This window comes from Limulus polyphemus, unplaced genomic scaffold (genome assembly GCF_000517525.1).
Source record: "Limulus polyphemus unplaced genomic scaffold, Limulus_polyphemus-2.1.2 Scaffold47, whole genome shotgun sequence".
NCBI classification, from domain to species: Eukaryota; Metazoa; Arthropoda; class Merostomata; order Xiphosura; family Limulidae; genus Limulus; species Limulus polyphemus.
In genome coordinates, this window is record NW_013665657.1 from 1,306,644 (window position 1) to 1,327,104 (window position 20,461).

Below are 20,461 nucleotides of genomic sequence, written 5' to 3' on the forward strand. Positions count from 1 at the left end.
ATAATAGCAAAAAAACCAAAATTAAAGCAGAGAAGAGTTTATAAGAACAACTTTTTTAATCTTAGCGTAAGATCGTATGCGTGTGTATGTAAGTTTCGCCTGGAAGAAACTTGCGCTACCATATCCCTCGTTATTACAAAGCCACTGAAACTAGTGTTTCTACTTTTTTAGAACTGCTTATCTTAGTAACATCTCGGCTATGTCAAGCACAAAGAGTATAAAAGTAGTCAGTGCTGGATACTTCGTCAGAAAACAAAACAAAACTTTTTTTCTCACCCTCCGAACCATTAGATAATTATCGAGTCCCTGCCAAATCGTATACAGTTCTGGAGCTAAGTTTGCCAAATCGTTATTAACCGGCACATCTATCGGTAGCCTGTAATCACAATGACTGAATCCGTCTATAAAAAAAAAAAGTTCCTAATATTACGTGTAAATATGAATGTATATATATCAGTAGAGAGAATCAAAACGGAGGCAAGCTCTTCTATCATTTTTATTCTACTAAAACTAACTAAAAAGACAAAGAAAGTAACATGAAAATGATGCGATATTTATAGAAGTTAAAAAGATAAAACATGCGGAAGTTGCACTGATAAAGACTAAACACTCAGCGACGAAACATTCTATACAAACATTAACTTTTTAAGTGAGTAATACATATATATATATATATCACATAGTAAGGTTCATTTATAATTTAAATTACAGTAGATTTGGTGTAGTCAACACGATAACTTCAATCTACAAAAACCATATATAATCAAACTAGGTAATATCACAGAATAACAAGCATTAGAGTCGGGCATGAATTGGAAGTATAGTTTTGTTACCTCATGATGTTTTCAGATTCACCTTGTTTGTTTATCGTTAAGCGCAAAACTACACAATGGGCTATCTGACCTCTGCCCATCCCAGGTATTAAAACCTGATTTTTTAGGGTTATAAGCTCTCAGACTTACCGCTGCTCTACCTAATCCCACTTTTAGCCGTTTTATGTTATTTCTCTTGATAGATGGTTTGAGTTTACATCTTCAGAATTTATATCTGAAGAATGGTTGCTAAGCCACGAAACCGGTAAAATCTTATATATATATATATATATATATTATCTTTAAGTTTGTTTGTTGTTAAGCACAATGCTACACAATAGATTATCTGTGCAATGTCTATCACGGGTATCGAAACTCGGTGTTTAGCATTATAAGCCTTCAGACTTACCACTGAGCCATTGGTGGGCATTATGTGTGAGAAAACGAACTACGTATGTTTAAGTTATATATATACGATGTGTGTGTAAGTGTATTTTATAAACAGTTATTCTTGGATATTTTTGTTGTGCATATATATATATATACATATATATAAACTTATTTTGAGCAGTTCTTGCTACACACCCGAATATTTTAGAAAAAAAAAGTTATACCGTAATGTTTGTTTTATACGCACATTATGTAATAGAGGAATTGAAGCTGGCCAGATAGGTTTGGTAGTCACTTTTTTAACCCTTTGTTTGCGAATACTTTAATAAAAAATGTTTTATCTCATGCTATGTAACATACTAGGCCAACTCAGAAGTGGAGTATTAGCGATATTAGCTATAATCAACCCATCTAAGAACTACATTCATTATTGTAATAAATAGGACATGGTCTGTATAATTAAGCGCTACAAATGAAATCACAGAGACTTCTTAAAATCTGTGTATGATAGAATAGTCAGAAATAAATAGATAAATAAAAGAAAAAACTAAATTACTATACAATTCTATGTAGTAAATTACTATAAAATTCTGTAACTAATGAACATTTTTAATTTTTATTTATATCTAAAATTCTTTCATGTGATTAATGTTTACAGTTATTTTTTAAGCCTTCAAACACCAGATCTACGGTTCGCTGAACTCCTGATTTCATTGGGTCAGAGCTAGGTACGTGGGAAACATCGCGAGCGTTTCAGCAACTAACGGTGATTTGCAACAATGCCCATTGGAGGAAGAGTTGAGAGGCATTAGTGGAATACTCGCAGCCTCGACTGTGAAACCGAAGAATTAGTGAATAGAATTGAACTCTATCGAAGACGTATTTGCTGCTCCACTGAGTGTGAGACGTAACAATTCTCATCTATAGGTATCACACAGTACCATCTGTGAAGAATGAATTTGGGTTTATCTCTACGACACCGAAACCGGGTTTCTTCAAAAGTGCAACTTGAATTCAACCTCTTGGGTTTATTGCATTCTATTACTTTTTCCACGAATGGGTGAATTTAATCTAAAGTTTGAATAGGAATAACTGGGTAATAAAGATGAAAACGTGCACTTGCTAGTAGAGCCTATTAACAAAGTAATCAACTTTTTTAATATACTCATCATTAACGACTCACTGTTGTAGTTCTGACCAGTTTGCCTCATCTCCACTCTCCGTTACCGCGTTCCCTGTTTTCAATCGTGATTTCGACACAAGCCTTTAGGATACAATAAAAGGGGCATGAGAGATATATAATCAATACTTGAAACCGTCGGTACTTTGTGAAACTCCATAATTACACAATATTTCACTTATTACGACCACGGTTTCACCCGTAAAGGTACCTGACGATGTTTTTGTGGGCGAAACCGTGGTCGTAATAAATGAAATATTTGTGAAAAGTACAATTGTCTTTATTTTCCTCAGTCCTGGGCATGGAGGAGTTAGACCAGGATGACAGGTACTTTTAGGGTTAGTGCCCTATCCCAGATTGGCTAACACAATAGAATAATTGTTAGAAATCACGTGAACCATGGAGACTAGAGGCCAGTATGTCAGTTTAGAGAAAGGCCAGTAGGTCACTTTTGTAAAGTATATTGTTTCTCTGGGACGAGACAAGGCAGGGACTTCCATTCGTGTAATCGCAAGACAAGAAGTTTCGCGTGATTATCATAAAATACACAAGGAATTTTAGCGATTGTAAATTAACATTTACACAATACTTTGCACCTTGCCAAACACTAATACACCATCCTTGAAGTTATACCGTCCCAGTTTGAAAAAAAAAGTAAGGGTATTTTTAGTGGGGGTGGGGGTAAAACTTATCTTCCTAGGTCTTGTTTGACTACTTCACGGGAACGGGTACTGATATAAATGAATGCACCACCTTACATGTACAGCTGACCAATAAGGATTCAGTTGAAACTCTCAAGTCCAAGTCATGGACTTACACGGGTCTGAATGTGGGCTAGTGAACCGGCTGGTAAGCAGGTCTTGGAGGAAAACAACTCGTGGCACGGTCGTTACGCACGCGCGTACTTTATTGAAGACGAGCACGGATTGCTGGGAGCTTCCGACTAATTGGGGACCTAGGGAGTTTCCTGCTGCAGTGTATAAAGAGCTCTACACTCCAGAATCCACAAAGACTTGCTCGCAGGTGAGCTAAACTTCCAGACACTTCTGAAACCTGACAAGTATATTATACTGCTTCATCCAAGCCAGTTAGAAGAATACGTTGGTAAGTCTCTCTTTTTCGGTATCACAGTTTTACTTGGTATGACAACAAAATTCAACAAACAGTCAGTAATATTTCTTAGATTATATAAAACTTCTCAAACATAATTTTTTTGTTCTACCAAAACTGAAAAGACAAGATTTTCTTAACAAGTCTTCCGCTTACTTTGCTAGAATTTTATGATATTATTGAAAAATAGATACTAAAGTTTCGAAACTATCCTATTACAGGATTACTCTTTTTGTTTTTCATTTTAAAGATCGAAATAACTTCAGGATAACGTCACACTTCACGTTTCGCCTCTCTAAATTGGAAGTCACATTTAAGTATTTTAATAACTGAAGATTTATCTATAACTGTACAATCCTCTTTATCTCACATCAACATTTTATCAGTATCTAAAATAGATAAAACCACCAGGATAACGTAACATGTTGCACTTCGCTAAATTGGAAGTCACAGTTAAGGATTCTGATAGCTGAATATTTACTTATAACTGTACAATTCTCTTTATCTTACATAAATATCTTATTAATACATTTTCACGAATCCACTAATTAATATATTCAACGTTAACGATACTTCAGTTCCAAATCTAAAACAAAATCGAACAGTTTATTATAACGCTATATTTGCTGCTTATGTAAGTAATTCATATTCTACAACTTGTAACAAAATTCACATCATAACAGATGAATATTTTAATATACGAGAAAACATTTTTTCCAGAGTGCTGCTTACTTTACGTATCTAATCTAATACATACATACATATATAATTAAATAATACGTTGTGTTACTTAGTTTATTAGTTGTAACATTATTGTGTTATTTAATATTAAAAGTAAATGAAACACCTTGTCAGGCTGTGCGAAAACACCTGAAAGCATACTTCGAAAAAGACTCTAATAAAAGATGTTTTGAGTCTTGAGTGAATTGGCGGATCAAATCAACCACGGGTGAGCATCTTTAACTGAAGCCCCCCAAGTGGCACATCGGAATGCCTGCGGACTTACAACGCTAGAAACCGGGTTTCGCTACCTGTGGTGGGCAGAGCACAGATAGCCCATTGTATAGCTTTGTGCTTAATTCCAAAACAAACAAACAAATTAATCAACCACGAGTGAGCATCTTTAACTGAAGCCCCCCAAGTAGCACAGCGGTAAGTCTGCGGACACATAACGCTAAATACCGAGTTTCGATACACGTGTTTGTCAAAGTACGGATAGCCCATTGTGTAGCTTTTGTGTCTAACTACAGAGAAACAAAACTCTAAATGGAAGTACTGGACGCTGCTTGGACTGAACACAAGGTGTCACTTTGTAATTTGGTTCAGCTTAACTCCAACCATTCCAGATTTCTCTACAGAAACAAAAGCTGTGCCATAACTTTATCTTTTAACCAGAAATCCTTCTTAATAAAATCTAAATAGTTATTCAAATGATGGTGTATCACACTGTCTTAAAGTTTTCGTATTCACTATTATTATTTTGTACTTACTTATTATTTTTTTATGTTTGAAATTTGCAATACTACCAATACTGTTTGTATTAACTATTTCAGCAATGTTTTATTCAAATATTCTACACCAATAACTGACAACATTTTCGTTTCACTTCTTTAGTTCGTGAATAAGTTATAAAAATATTAAAATCATAAGTTATAAGCCATGTTACAGCACAGATAATACTTGAGAAACTACACTTATGTACTACGTAAAACCGTGTATAGATACCGTTGTTAAATATATTTACATTATATGACAAAGTTTAAAAACAACAATATCCTATTCAAGGTAATTGCTACTTAACTTTAGGCTCCTTATTTACAGTTCTAATTTTTTCATACATTAAAAACTCTGAATTAAGAATCATATTTAGTAGAACTAAGCGTAATTCTTATAATACATATTTTCTCTGTTACTTGTCTTACATTTTATAACGATTATTTAAGATACATTTAACTCACTGAATCGTAAAGATGTGGATGAAAAACATGCTTATCCCTAAATCTATTTAAAAAATAGACATAATACCTTACTAAAAAAAAAGAGGAGAGTTGGTGGATGATTACCATGTCAGATATAAGACACACAAAACTTATTTTAACCTATTAATATTTGAGTGAAAAAAAAAGCTAAAACTATCAACTATGCTCGCTGTGAAGAATTAAGAAGGGAAACATGATTTTAGTCTCCATGTGAATACGACAAATATCAATCGTTTCGAAGAATGCATTTTTTATTCACGTCATACACTTTAGGTAACAAAACCAACATCTCATTTATATTTATACAATAAAAATGCCTCAATTGTATTGAATGGTAAAGTATCCCAACACAAAAAATTAGTACGATCATGTACGTCCACCACCATCAACAACAAAAAAATAAGAAAAAAAAGACAGACTATTTTTGTTCTTAGTGATTGTGTGAAAGTTTAATCTATATCTTAGGTCGGTTTTATTTAGTAAATAAATATTTTATTACAGATGTGTGAAAGTTCAATCTATCTTAGGTCGGTTTTATTTGGTAAATAAATATTTTATTACAGTAAGATTGTTCCGTTTTCCAGGTTCTTTTTACAATTTCTGGTACTTAATTGTGACAAATGACATTATATAACGAACCATATAATAATAATAATAATACAAAGAGAAACTGCCTGTCCTTCCTTTACCAATAAAACACATTTGGAAGTCACGGGGCGAGAACTATCCTTCCTAGTAAGTAGGGCGCTAGGTCATGAGGATTATTCCACGCATGAAAATATATGCCGTTGAATTGCTTGAAAAAACGTCAACTTACGATCTAACGCGGCTCATTTGTGCTATTGCTGCGGAGATGACAGTGGGGCGAGAAGAATGCACGAACCGTAACGTTCAAGGCTTTATACATTCATTTGTTTTAAAACAAAGCCAAGTAGGTAGTCGAGATGACGTCATATTGTTACAGACTTAGGTTGAGGTTGCTGGTTCATGGATCTTTTGAGGAAGCGGTCATGAAACAAGCACCAGGGTGAACATCTGCAACTAAGAATCTATCAATGATCTTAGGTGTAGTCGGGCCAGTGTTAAGTGGAAACAAAACATTGTTTTCATTCTAGGAGAAAAACAGGACTTGCAACATATTGGAAGTTCATACGTGTGCTCACCCGTAGAGTATGCAGACACTTCTTAATAGCTTAGAGTTGTATCATCGTAAAACAGTTTCTTACAAAACACGTCGTAAATAGTTGGGGAAACATAATTCTCCCAACTATCTATTTATTCGTTACCTTATTTGAAGTTCCATGAAACGAATATAAATTTAAATTAAAAAAGCAACCCTATCACACAGCTCAAGACAGTTGATAACCTCTTACAAAACATTTGGAGGGATACATGATGGTTTCTTATCCCTTGTGAGTATGACTGGAGAATCACGACAGCTGACTTCACACTGAACATGTTTATATTGATACTAGGTGTGAAGTTCAAGTATGAATGCTATTTATTACGGAATCCATCAGTTGTTATTGTTCAAACGATTACTTTTTTTTTCAAAAAGAGATGCGCCTGTTCATCTGAACCATAGTGTTAACACAATTACAACAGAGTTCTAAATCAATTTCCTTAAAAACATCTTTCTCTTAACGATGCAACTGGATCCAAGATGCAACCCTGCCCTTAGGAACATCACTCAGACGTAAGCAAAAAACTTGGGATAGTCACCCAAAAATAAATTGTGTATTTGTGTAATTATATATTTATGACGTTGACGTATTAGTCAAGGTTTAGTATAACAGCATTTGACAACAGCTTCTCAAAGGGGGCAGGACTCCAAGAATGTACATTAACGACACAAGAATCGTCAACTTTATGCTTGTCTTCAAACAAATTGTCTGAAACTAAATGAAATACACAAACAAGACCAAAATTCGTTTTTTTTTCTAGATTTTTTCTTAAGCAAGTATTGTTCGGAACCTGAAGGTTACCAGAAGATTCACTGACGAGTACAGTAAGATACACACACACACACAAAGGATACATGATTTAATATTTCATTACGTATCTGATATTAGTAAACTTTAAGAAGTTTGAAAGGAATATGTGTGGTTAATATCACACTTTTTAAGGACAATCAAAATGTTATATAGTGCATTCCATATATCTGTCTCAGGCAGTGACAGAGTTCAACGTCCTCACACACATTTCTTAAATCAGTAATGTTCAAAACCAGAAGGAAAAAGATGAAGTGTCTTAAACGTTGTCTTAGACATTTCCTACGTCAGCAGAAGAGACATGCAGTCATTTTAAACATTGTCTATAGACTTTTATAAGATTAGTTAATCTACTGAATACGTAGTATGGTTAAAATAGATATAAACTATTGTAGTTTACATTGTGTTGTTGCAATACCAAAATGCACTGAAATATGTTTTAAGCATAAAACCCACTTTGGCAGTTCCCCAAAATACCAAGCTATCAGAATATTATAGACAGCGCCACCTACTTGTTTACCAGCAAACAGTAGATGTCACTGACCTGTAATGGGTATTTAACAAATCTTTATCCAGTACCGTGAAGTTAACCGAGTTACCTCTTGGATTGTGGACAACAACCGGGTCATTGCCAGTGATGCTCAGACAGGTTAAATGGATGCGTTTAAAGTCATGCTTTAATGTACTTGACCAGCCTACTTTTCGAAGCAAGAATACACTCCCACACCCGAGAACTGAATCAGCAAGTTTTTCAATTCAGTAACATATTGAATATTAACAAATAAGACAACAGTTGAAACAGGATTTCAAACGTCAATAAACTAGTTTCAGATTTGTTTCACATTTATTCGGAGTTAGACGTAAGTTTATTAATGCTAATTTTAATCTTTTATCTTCTAAATACAGAAAACGTCATTCAAAAGTAACTTGTAAATTTATGTTTCTTTGGCAAACTTTGGAATTTTTTTTATTTCAAGATAACATGGCAAGACAGAGAATCGTCACACTAAGATAATATTACAATGATCATACCATATATTTCAAAGTATATTTTTCATTACTTTGGTATAGATACACAAAAACTTTAGGTTCAACATAGCCATAACCGAATTATTTAAATGCATATGAAAACTTTATTCAAAAATAAAAACTGAATAAATGACATTTTCAACTTTTACATCTATGAACTAAGTATTTTTTTTTTGTATTTCTAGTTTAGAAACCCGCAGCCTTGTGCAATCTACAAGATGGTGAAGCCTGTCTGGGTTTTATGCTGCTTCCTTCTTATTGGTGAGTAAATGGTTTTAGCATAATAATTTCAAACTCTGCTTCCTCATATTGGTGAAATAGTTTAAAAAAAAAGGCAGAAATGAGAGCCTGGAACTTGAAAGTTGAACACACTAATATTGACGTCTGTTTTGAGTGGAAGATATTTTAAGACGCTTGTGTTAAAATCTAGTTTGTTACTGATGGACTAATGCTGTTAACCAATTAAGTAAAAGCTCTCCAGTTAACAATGACATAGAACTATCCTGAGTGGTTATACGTTTAGATATTACTGTTCTCTATTGATGATAAAAAAATGTACAAAAAAAAGCGAACTAAAGATTTTTTATACAATCCACAGAAACATGTGGCTATATAAGGTACATAGTAAGTTAGTATTAGATTTGAACGATTTCATAACAATATTACGCCTAATTCCTGTTAATTTTTTCAACATGTTTTTCTGTAGCCAGATGACAATGACAAAGTATTGTGCTTTTGTAAGTACCATTTATCAATACGGGTATAAATTGTAAAGGAACCATTTCTCATGTCATTTTATTGTTTTACTGTCATGGAAATGCCGATACTAGCAAGTTTGCTGGTTTATAACGAATTCAATGAATATTTCAGTATTGTCCGGATAATTGTGGCGTTAGACAGATGTCTTGTTAGTGTTGCTTTTAGCCCACAGCGCGTAAAGCCAGCAACCAGAGGGCCAGATCGAACGGTTCAATGCTTCAGTCGAAACGCATTATTACAAGTTTTATTATTCGTTCCAGTACATTCATATTTCCTGGTTGTTATCTGACTGATGACGTTCTGAGGTCAATGTCAGTACTATGTTACGCAACTAATAAAATGTTTGTCTTCCTCCAGTGACGTCACAAAGTGCAACAACTTAAGCTAACATCATATACGGAAGCCTACCGTTTCATTTTAGCAATTTACCAGATTTGGCTGGTATTACAAACGTAACTCTGCTGCTGTGTCAAAAAGTTCTACAAAGTTTAAAATCATATACTGAAGCGTGGTGTTTCGTTTTTGAATAATTTAGCTAGCATTATCTACCGAAGTTTGCCGTTTCATTAGAGCTTTTTGTTAGGTTTAGCTGGCGTCAGCTACTAGTTTGATGTTTCATCACAGGGTTTTGAAAGGTTCAGCTGGCGTTATCAACCGAAGTTTGCTATTTGGTCAATGCGTTTTGAATAGTTTAGCTGCCTACGTCTACTGAAGTTTGCCGTTTTGTCACAGGGTTTTGAATTCCGCGCCCCTCCTCCTAAAAAAAACAAAACAACAAAAACTAATCGACGCCGACCTATCGTAGTCTCCTACAATTCGTTGCTTTGTCTGTGGCAGGCGCACTGCTCATACTACCCTGAGCTGGCATAACTAACCCTTTAGCTGGCATCATTCACAGAAACTTTTTCATTAGTGTTGAACAGATTTAAGCTTGCACCATCATATAAACAGACTTACGTTTTGCAAAACTGGTCCAACATCTCTTTCTAAAGCTGTTGAGTAAATTGTCGGCATTCAGGCCGGTCATTTCACAAAAAGGCTTAGGAAAAGGGGGGAGGGAGGCAATGAAGGCTGACCAAGCCTGGGCCACATCAAATTTACTGAAGGCCCTACGCTATGGATAATAAGCGTAGATGTACCGTATCAACCGACTAGTGATGTCTCACAGAAACCGCCATTTGTCTCTTCTTCCCCAGTTTTAATCGCTGGATTAATTTGAATTTTATGTTGTCGAATTAGGTGATCTGTTAAGATGTCTAACGAAAACATAAATAATAAGACATTAGTTGCAAACACAGATGATTATTTCTAGAACATCCTCCATCTAGAGAAAGACATTTTTTCTTTTAGTACAATATCCGCCAGTGAAACACGTACAGGTTGATAACAGTTTTTTAAAAGTAGTAACTAAAACATGAAATGCCGGTTTGCATATTTTTTGTTAAACTTGAAATGCAAGTTTACTCCTCTTTTTCTGAAAACCACTCGTCTGTGCTCACACAACTTAATCCAACAGCTCAGTGCGCGTGTACGACACGGATCCATTGTGTTTCTTCAACCTCTTGTCAGTGACTTTTCCTCGTAAACCGGTAATATATCTAGGTTACACAACATTTCTTTGGTCAATACACTAAACAGTACTCAGCGTTCATAGGGAGTTCCTGATAATGATTAAATAGTGCTACAGGTTTGACTGTATACGATTTATTGTATACCTTGTAGACCTCTAGACTAAGATCAAAGGTCAAGGTCGCTAAAGAGAGAACACAAATCATTCGTATATTACTGTTTTCACTGTTATAATTATGCGACTAAACTATTGAATCGCAGTGAAGGAAAAAACAAAGGTTTGGAAAATGACACCTTCTGACGTCACAACCCCACCACAGGAGTGAATTTTATTAGTCTTATTAGGCATAACTGTTGCACACGGCTAAAATAATATATTCGCTTTATTATTACACATACTCCTCACATTTTTGGGGCGTGTATACCGTCATTCAAAGCGATATTCTTGTTTAAAGCTTCGTGACGATGAAGTATTTATACACACACACACAAAGCCTAGTGTCCGTTTATTTATTAAGAAGGTTAATTCGTTCGCTGGAATTATAACTATTAAACATTTACGAATTAGGCAAGGTTTTTTATTCCGTTATTGCAAGTAGATTACGGTTAACTCTGTATTGGTGCAAGTTTACCGATGTTGAAATATTTCTTAGAGTCGAAATATTAACTCGGAAGTTTAAAGTGAAGATGTTAAGGAAATTTCTCATTTTCCATGTTACATCAAAGGAATATCCAAGGAACAATCGTTATATTTTGTTGTTTCAACACATGATCATCTCCAGCATCAAGGTGATGGTGCGCATGTTTCACCTTCTCAGTTGATGTTGCTAAAACAACCAGCATTTTGTTCACATGTAAGAAAACCATATGGTGCAACCAGACTAATACCAATTTAATTTTTCCTTCTCGAACTAAACTTTTGGAAACTATACATGCTCTTGTGTAATTTGAGTAAGATTATGAGCAGAGAGACTTGTGTATGAGAAAAGAATTAATGAAATATCAATTGATAAGTTAATTTATTTAATAAAAGTACTAATTCAATCAGTTAAGTGAAAAAAAATCTCTCTCGTTTTCCTCATCTAGGAGCTGCAGAACTTACCTTAGCAAATAAAAATGAAGCTGAGGAGATACTGGTAAGTTAGTTATGATAGTTCTGTGCTCTTTTGTTTTTCTTTTGCGAGTGTGTAGCTTGTTAAGCAGTTTTAAACACTTTAGTTCAATAAGAGCTTAAGAAAAAATACACGGTACAATTCACCCGTGTAACATGCATAAGGCGGATCTCAGTGATGTATAAAATTTAAACCATTGTAAATGAGATAAAATACGGGTATCCTCCACAATTAAGTTGAGCACCCCCTGTTCGCTATATCCAGAACTGCCACTATACAATGGCTATCTGCGCTATTCATCACTAATTTTGAACTGATAAACTAGAAAGAAAGCAGCTTTCAACAACACCAACCGCCAACTCTTATTACTTAGCGGTTTGTTTACTTACGGTTACCTTTGCGATACTGTACTTTAGATTAATACGTTGTTCACAAACTTTGCCAACCCTTATCACTTAGCGGTGTGTTTACTTACGGTTACCTTTGTGATACTGTACTGTACTTTATATTAATACGTTGTTCACAAACTTTGCCAACCCTTAGTGGTTTGTTTACTTACGGTTACCTTTGCGATACTGTACTGTACTTTATGTTAATACGTTGTTCACAAACTTTGCCAACCCTTAGTGGTTTGTTTACCTTACGGTTACCTTTGCAATACTGTACTGTACTTTATATTAATACGTTGTTCACAAACTTTGTCAACCATTATCACTTAGCGGTTTGTTTACTTACGATTACTTCTGCGATACTGTACTGTACTTTATATTAATACGTTGCTCACAAACTTTGTCAACCCTTATCACTTAGCGATGTATTTACTTACGGTTACCTTTGCAATACTGTACTTTATATTAATACGTTTTTCACAAACTTTGCCAACCCTTATCACTTAGCGATGTATTTACTTACGGTTACCTTTGCAATACTGTACTTTAGATTAATACGTTGTTCACAAACTTTGCCAACCCTTATCACTGTTGAGAAGCTGCCTTCCTTTTATTGTCAGTTAAATGCTAGAATTGGTTATGCACAAATAGCCCTATATAAAATATTGTACAAAAATGTTCAAATATTACTGTCCGAGTATTTATCATTTAGAATATATTTCGTATCTATCAAGTAGCAGGTATATATTAGAAGAGTAATCTTTATTGCTTTCTTCACAGATTGATTCGGGTCCATACAGTTCAAGCTATATGATGGCTTACCCAATAGACGAGAGAGCACCTGAAGACAATATGGCAGTAGAATCCTCAGTACAACCAGTGGTTACTGAACCTCAAGATAAAGATAAAATTGACGAAACTTTACTCCTGTTTCTTCCATCAGAACAAAAAGAAACAACTTCTGTGGAAAACCCAGACAACAAAGAAAGCATGATTACCGGTATGATTCAGACCATGAGAACAGTTATTCAAAATCTACCAACTCCACAAAATTCTCATTATGAAATTCAGGTCAAGGACAGTAGAGGGCCAGAAGAGAAAGATATTCGAAAGACTATGGGTCTTCCACCTTCCTTCAGTCACAAACCAAAAATATTTCCAAAAGAAAAACCATTATTTCCTTTTCCTCAATCATATTCAAAATCCAGTCCTAAACGTGTACCACCGTTCTTACCTCACTCTTTGAACCAATTTCAACAACGTCCTTTTGAACAGTCTAAAATTCCACCCCAAGTTGCTTCTATTGTATTGGAAAGAACTCCGATTTTTAGTAACGACATCGAAAATGACCGCATACATAGAGTTTTTGAGGAAGGTGATTTAATGACTGAAAGTGTTGGCAATAAAGATATATTGAGGCAACAATTACCAATACAACTACCACAACTTACACCGTTCCAATACAATGAACAACGTTTACCTCGACGTTATCCAATCCCAAGAGAACTTTCACGATCTACAGACAGAGCATTTCCTTTCCCTCATCCTCTAGAATATTTTTCATTCTCAAACCCACAATCCTTACCTTCTCAAATTGTTCCTCAAATATTTATAACAAAAAGGGGTCCCATGGCTCCTTTATCAAGTGTGGCTCCATTGATAGCAATGCAATCTAGGAGGTTACAATCTCACTTTCACCAACCTCTAATGGGTCTGATGCCACCTCCAGTGGTTCCTTTCCTACAACCCAATCCATACGTTCGTTCTCCAATGCAACCCTTAGAACGTGTAATGGTTCTATTACACCCTGTCCACGTTCCAGTGCCAGTTCCCGTTTATCCTAGACCTCCCCTACCTATGATCCCTCCACTTCCTTTTGCAATGTCTGCACCCAGACCTTTCTCTGCACCCCAATCAATCTTTGATTATTCACCAATGGAATCTGTTATGGAGGAACCCGTTTACATCCCGAGACCACCCCCCACATTATTAGAACAAATACCCCGTTTCATGGAATCTCCACCACTACCTACTCAGCCTCAGTACGTCCGAATACCTATACCAGAAAACTCGGATTCTTCTTCTTCTTCTATACCTTCAGCTCAAGAAACACTTCTACCAGAGCCAATATTCTTTCCTATGGCCCAAAATCTGCACACCGCTAGCCAACCGCTTCCTCCACCTCGTTCAATCCACTCAAGATATGTGCAGCTACCGTTCCTACAGGAACAAGAAAGTGAACCAATTATACTTCCACTTCACGAGGAATACAGAGAGGAGTCTAGGTTCCAGCCACTTCTACTAGAAAAGCAATATCCAATGTCATTACCTTTTAATGTTAACGAAGAAAAACTCCCAGGCACATTTCCCCATCCACGTGGACCTAATACACAAAGACAACTTTCATTAAAACATCATACGAAGAAAGAAGAGCCGACACTTATGATGATGGTTTATGAAGATGATCAAGAAAGTCTTCGTCCCCAACCCCAAACTTTACACATAGGCCCTAGATATCCTCAAAAAAATATACCTTTTAAGATTCCTTTTCCTGGCGCCGAATCTTTCAATAAAATGAAGCTCATTAAAGAAACACTAATGCAAAAACAAGCAATTCTTCCAGGAATTCGATACAACAGTGAACCGAGAAACCCCCCTCCTCCACAAGAAGCAGAAAGTCGCACATTCCATCTTACCATTCCTCTGAACCCTCATCATCCCAACAACAGGCCCATTTTTTAAGGCTTGTACAGCAAATGTTTACCCACCTTTGCAAAAAAATGTCATTTTTAATTACATATCATAAAAGCTATTATAGTTTTTCGTGTTTTGTCTTTTTTTTTGTTAAAAAATATATAGTATTGGGTGAGCAGCATAAACACAGCAGCTTGCATTAATATATTGAAGATATACTATTCTATTAAAATTTTTTACTAAACTAAAAATACGCGTTAAAAAAGATTCATAAAATAAAAATGTTTATCTCACGTATATAGAGGTTTAAGAAGAATGTTTATCAAGGTTTTGATAATAAAACTTTTCTTTTAGTTCGTCAAATGATAAAATACCTTTTATCAACATTTTAAAATAAACCTGCTCTTACTTATAGTTGTTTACTTAGAAATTTCCAGAATGGTGTTATTTTGAGGGTTTGTTTATGTAAAGGAATCACACGACACGCGCTTGATAACAAACCCCTTCTCGAAACTTTTATTCAATTACAGGAATGAAAAAAGTCTAGTTGATAAGCAAATAAAATATTCGACTGCGATGTTAAGTATGCACTTGAAATGAGATATGTACAAATGCTGATACTTTGTGAAATAAAAGTTTTAAATAATTTATACTGTATAATCTTCAACTCACCTTAACGACAATTAAATTAAACTGATATAGAATGACGTGATACGGTGAAATAATTAAGCAACTACACATTGAAAAAATAAAATACTATGCACATATTTTTGGACCTGTTACGAAACTCGTGATTTCATAAATTTACAGAGGGGACCAGATCAGAAAGGTAGGAAAGAGAAAATCTGTTTCGGAATAACATGCAATGTCTGCGACATGACCACGTTATTGACAGAATGCAATTTTTCAGAATGTTTGGTATAAACTAATACTTAACCGGCTAACTACACAATCAAGCTTTACGTATTGGATGGATTATTTACAGTAGGCGTCTGTGATTTGCTGGCGATAAATTTCAACAATAAACAAACAGCACACAGTCTACTTGTTTTCAAATAATATATTCAAACAAGATAAACGTATGTACAAATGTTCGTTACACTGTTGGTAATCACAGTTGTATTCAGATTCTCTTTTTCGTCAAGTTCCACACAGGCTGGTTCGATTACTTTAGAACACAGTTGACAAGACGAATTATTCTTCTGTTATTACAATACAATCTGTGATAACTTCACATTAAAAATCACCACTATAACTGTTGATTACCACAGTTGTATCCAGAGCTTTAAATAATGGTATTTTACAATCTGTAATAATTTCACTTTAATAATCGCCAGTATACACTTTTTATGGCTAAACTCATAACCACACAGTCTAGATCTATCTCTCGAACTAAATTTTCAACGAGGATTTATACCCCGACGAGACAAAAGGCGAGAACATTCCATACACTACTGATGCAATAATATTCAACTAAAACAACAAGAAAACTCAGAAGGTTCTCGTAACATGACGCAGTAATACAACAATCGACAGTTCACAACAACTGAACTATATAACGTATGATTCGTAAATAAATAGGTAAATAAACCTGCGATAAACAGTCGCTTCTAAAAATAAATAAATCTAACACTTGCATTAAACTTAAATTGGAACAGTCCTGTATATCTAACATATACTAAAATTGAAAACAAATTAATACTTCAATCTTTGCTACAAGTCATTCTCGTCAGGCAATTCAAATTGAATTTAAGCTTTACTTTGTAACAAAAGGAAAACTTTAAACTGAGAAGAAAAACGTTTCCATCCTTTTATTATTCTTATAGCTTAAATACAAAATACTTTAATCTCATAGTTTACACAACCAAAGATATGATAATGACTATTGCATAAATATAAGTAAATTCCAATCGTTAGGTATAATTCAAGTAACAAGGAAAGATCAGAGTACAAGAAGAATATTAATTCCACAAAAGATGTAATCACAGAAACTTAAGTCAGAAAGATTATTAATAAAACATGTATTAAAATTCTTTGGTTTAGTACCAGTAAGGCTGTGAATGTTAGCGAGAATCGACTAATCTATGAACACTATTAGTAATATGAGAATGTTCCATGGATTGGCCATCAGGAGAAATCAAAAAATTCTTTATATATACATTTTAGTATCGTGAACCACTGCAAGATTACAGCAAAAATGGCTGCGAGTATTGTAATAAAACCTGGGCAATATTACTAAACGCGTTATTTCGCTTTGTGTAGGGTAATTAAGTTTGACTACTAAGCAAGTAGCAGAGGCTATATAATCGTTGACACTCAATCGTTTTATTGCAATCTGTAGTTTATACGGAGCCTCATAATCTACTACATGCATACGTATATAAAAGCGTGCAGGCTGTAGATGTAAGTTAATGTTTATACGACAGGCATGACAAATGTATCATAGCGATTATTATAATTTGTTTGTGTGTAGAGTTCCTGCTCTTTCGGACAGGATCACAGATTTTATACCACTGCATGATCGATTTAGGCCATGTTCACAGACATCTAGGCTGTTTCCCACAACATAAATCTTTAAGCTGTAGTTTAAAAAATAGCACCAAGCTCAGTTTCGAGCACCAGATCGGCAATCACGGTAACGACTAATGGTAAGTGTCGAATTATAGCCAACACTGCGTGATTGCAAATTTTATATATATAAAATATAAATAATATGCAAATAGTCATCCTTGATGCTGACCATAAGGAGTGGCAAGAATCGCGCAAACTGAAAGCTATAATATTTAGGAGAGTCAAAATAGGGCTTTGTAACTTGAGGAAATAATGTCAACATTACGTCTCAAACCTTTATCTTGTTTAATTTTTTTGCGATTGCAGTTTCATTTTAAGCTACCTATCTTGTTTTCGTAACTTAAGACCCCTATTCCCCGCTTTTTAATTTAACAATTTTTAATAATCTTGTTCTAAATTTGGTACTGCTTTAAGACTTCACTATTAGTTTGTGTGTCTGCGATTTGTCTACTAAGGGGAGCCGATTCCTATTTTAACATTGCAGTCCACAAATTTACCACTCGCTGCCCCACAATTTGGTATATTACTATCCAAGAGCGATCTGTGCATTATGGTCCTTAATTTTAAACAGATAGACTTGAGGGAAGGCAGCTGAAAATAACATTCGCCAACCCTAGCGCGATCGAATAGTAGAATTTGACATTTTTATAACACATTCATGGCCCTAAATTACAGAGCTCATTTTTGCGGCAACGGATTGCGAAAGATGAATTCTAGTATTTACAGTCAGATACGCTAACCACTTCGAAAGTTACTACATACTTTAATAATGACAAATACTGTCATTTTATTATTTTACATATTTTATTTTAGCACAGAATTACTTTTTAAAGTATTCCCTACCGATAGTTTTCTGCTCACTCAAAATATTGTCAATTTCCAACTAGTAAATTAAACACATCAAATGCTGTTTAAATACTTGTTTCAAACCTGCCGTTACATTACAAAAAGTTAATCAAAGATAGTACATAATAAAGCATACTCAAAATAGTCTAAAAATAATTACTATTGCTTACTGAAGCTCGTAGATATTGATGTACATGTACCTTCAATATCAACACCAAATTTTTAATATTGTAGTACCTCACTGAAAGTAGAAGAATTTAGTTTCTTTGAGAAACTCCCTTCTGAATTAAAGCCTTGGGCACTAAAAGTGCTTATAAATTTTTTTGGGTCCTTCAGTATAATTTGAAGTATCAACATGGGAATGGCATATTCAGTTACTAAGAAGCATTTTGCGCCCAAGATAGAGCTTGTAGTGCAAGACTAATATCATTTTTCTTTTTTTCCAATAAGCTTTAACTACATATTCAATCAGTAAGCAGCCACATCAAGTACTTGGCAAGCTAATCACGTGAAACTAATAAGTACAGACACAAAGGAAGCCACACATTTGTAACAAGTGGGAGATTTATATAAATTTTCAATGTGCTACTAATTCAAACATTTCTCGTTGTTGGAAATATTTTGTTAATAATCATAAATAGATATATCTAAATACAGGTGTAAATATTAAATTTTGATGAAAACAAAAAATTGATAAATATTCGAATATTGAAGCTGATAACCGTTTCCACGCGGGTTAATAATAGCCATAAATTAACGAATTTAACCTTTTTCGAACGTAAATCAAATGTCTTTTATTGACACATTAACTTTATTCTCATTCTTTTAATTATGCTATTGAATTTTTGTAAACGTGTGAATATGTTCTTGAACGAAGTGTGTCGATTCAGTTAAGACGGTTCTTTCAGTTTAAAATAAAAAAATTTTAACCACACTAGAAATTTCAAACATTTTACCTTAGTAACAAGCCATATGAAAACCTCAATAAGGATTAATTAAAGACATCAATCAGTGTTTTTAGATTCTTACAGGCTGAAAGAGAATTACGGCTACAAGTTTTATTTAAATTACTTATAGATTTGTTTCAACTCATTTAACATATTCAACCAACTCTCCTTACTAGTTTCATTTAATTAGTGTTCAACCATTGGCTGATATTCGATTTTTTTTATTACTAGCAGAAATACCAGCTCTCCGACATTTTTCTGGAATTGTCTGACAGTGTTCTCATACCTGACACAATAAGGTTCACCATCCATGAGAAAGGATGTTATTTAAATTTTAGTTTAAAAATGAGCTATCATCACAGAATTACATTTTATTGAAGTATTTCTTAGTAGAAGCAGTTATCAATGAAAGGGCCTTGCTTTTCTGTTGCAACACTCATGAGATTTTCACTAAAGAAAAACAAATATTTTTTTAAGTTTGTCTTTTTGATTGTTTTATATTTGAAACTTACTCCTTTTGTTATTTTTGTTGGTTAAATCTGAAACATATGTGAAAATTTTAATTGTTTTATTTACTGCTCAGCTATAAAAATATTACCCAGTTACTGGTGATGGTCGGTGCGGTAGCTTTGAACGTATACATAGCAAGCTCCATTATAATATTATTTTTTAATTGTGTACGTATAAAGTGTAGAAGTTAAGGTATAGTACGCTTTTGATTAAAGATTAAGAACAAAATATTTGAAGCTAAATGTTCTGAAATTTAGTCTCAACTTTCACAAAAGAATGAATAATTTACTGCTTTTAATGTGACAATGAGTATGTGAAACAAGTAGCTTGCAAACTATGGGTTTACCAAGATGTGTGAAAAATGCAAGTAGACAATTTAATTTAATAATGTTATGTATACCAAACACCTATTTTAAGGATAATATATCCCCACTTTACAGCAAGTCTGGACTTTCAATCATAACATATAGGCCCTCATTAAAACGCAATTTATTTTTATGCTAGAAGAGTTTTAGCACAGGTTCTCCCTCCTTCCAACTGTGGAGTCCTGCCACAGCACATTTGTCAGTGTGC

The 20,461-nt window shown here is 34.3% G+C and overlaps 1 protein-coding gene across 2 annotated transcripts; it reads left to right on the top strand.

Moving 5' to 3' along the window:
• Positions 1-3,407: 3,407 nt before the first annotated feature.
• On the top strand, positions 3,408-15,629 carry LOC106462689 (pollen-specific leucine-rich repeat extensin-like protein 1). Of its 2 annotated transcripts, none has more exons than XM_022390311.1 (4): positions 3,408-3,486; positions 8,682-8,752; positions 11,906-11,955; positions 13,101-15,629. In XM_022390311.1, exons 2-4 carry the CDS (start codon positions 8,710-8,712, stop codon positions 15,060-15,062), a joined length of 2,055 nt encoding a protein of 684 aa, XP_022246019.1. In that variant the 5' UTR covers positions 3,408-3,486; positions 8,682-8,709; the 3' UTR covers positions 15,063-15,629. The 2 variants fall into 2 exon arrangements, with proteins under 2 accessions (XP_022246019.1, XP_013778092.2); XM_013922638.2 differs by having other exon boundaries at positions 3,414-3,486; positions 8,677-8,752.
• The last annotated feature ends 4,832 nt before the right edge of the window (positions 15,630-20,461 follow it).

Excerpts from the sequence above, each read along its gene's own strand:
- LOC106462689 (XM_022390311.1), top strand. The coding sequence starts at position 8,710 with ATGGTGAAGCCTGTCTGGGTTTTATGCTGCTTCCTTCTTATTG. Across the intron at positions 8,753-11,905 it reads ATGCTGCTTCCTTCTTATTG|GAGCTGCAGAACTTACCTTA; the intron begins GTGAGTAAATGG and ends TTCCTCATCTAG. Across the intron at positions 11,956-13,100 it reads ATGAAGCTGAGGAGATACTG|ATTGATTCGGGTCCATACAG; the intron begins GTAAGTTAGTTA and ends CTTTCTTCACAG.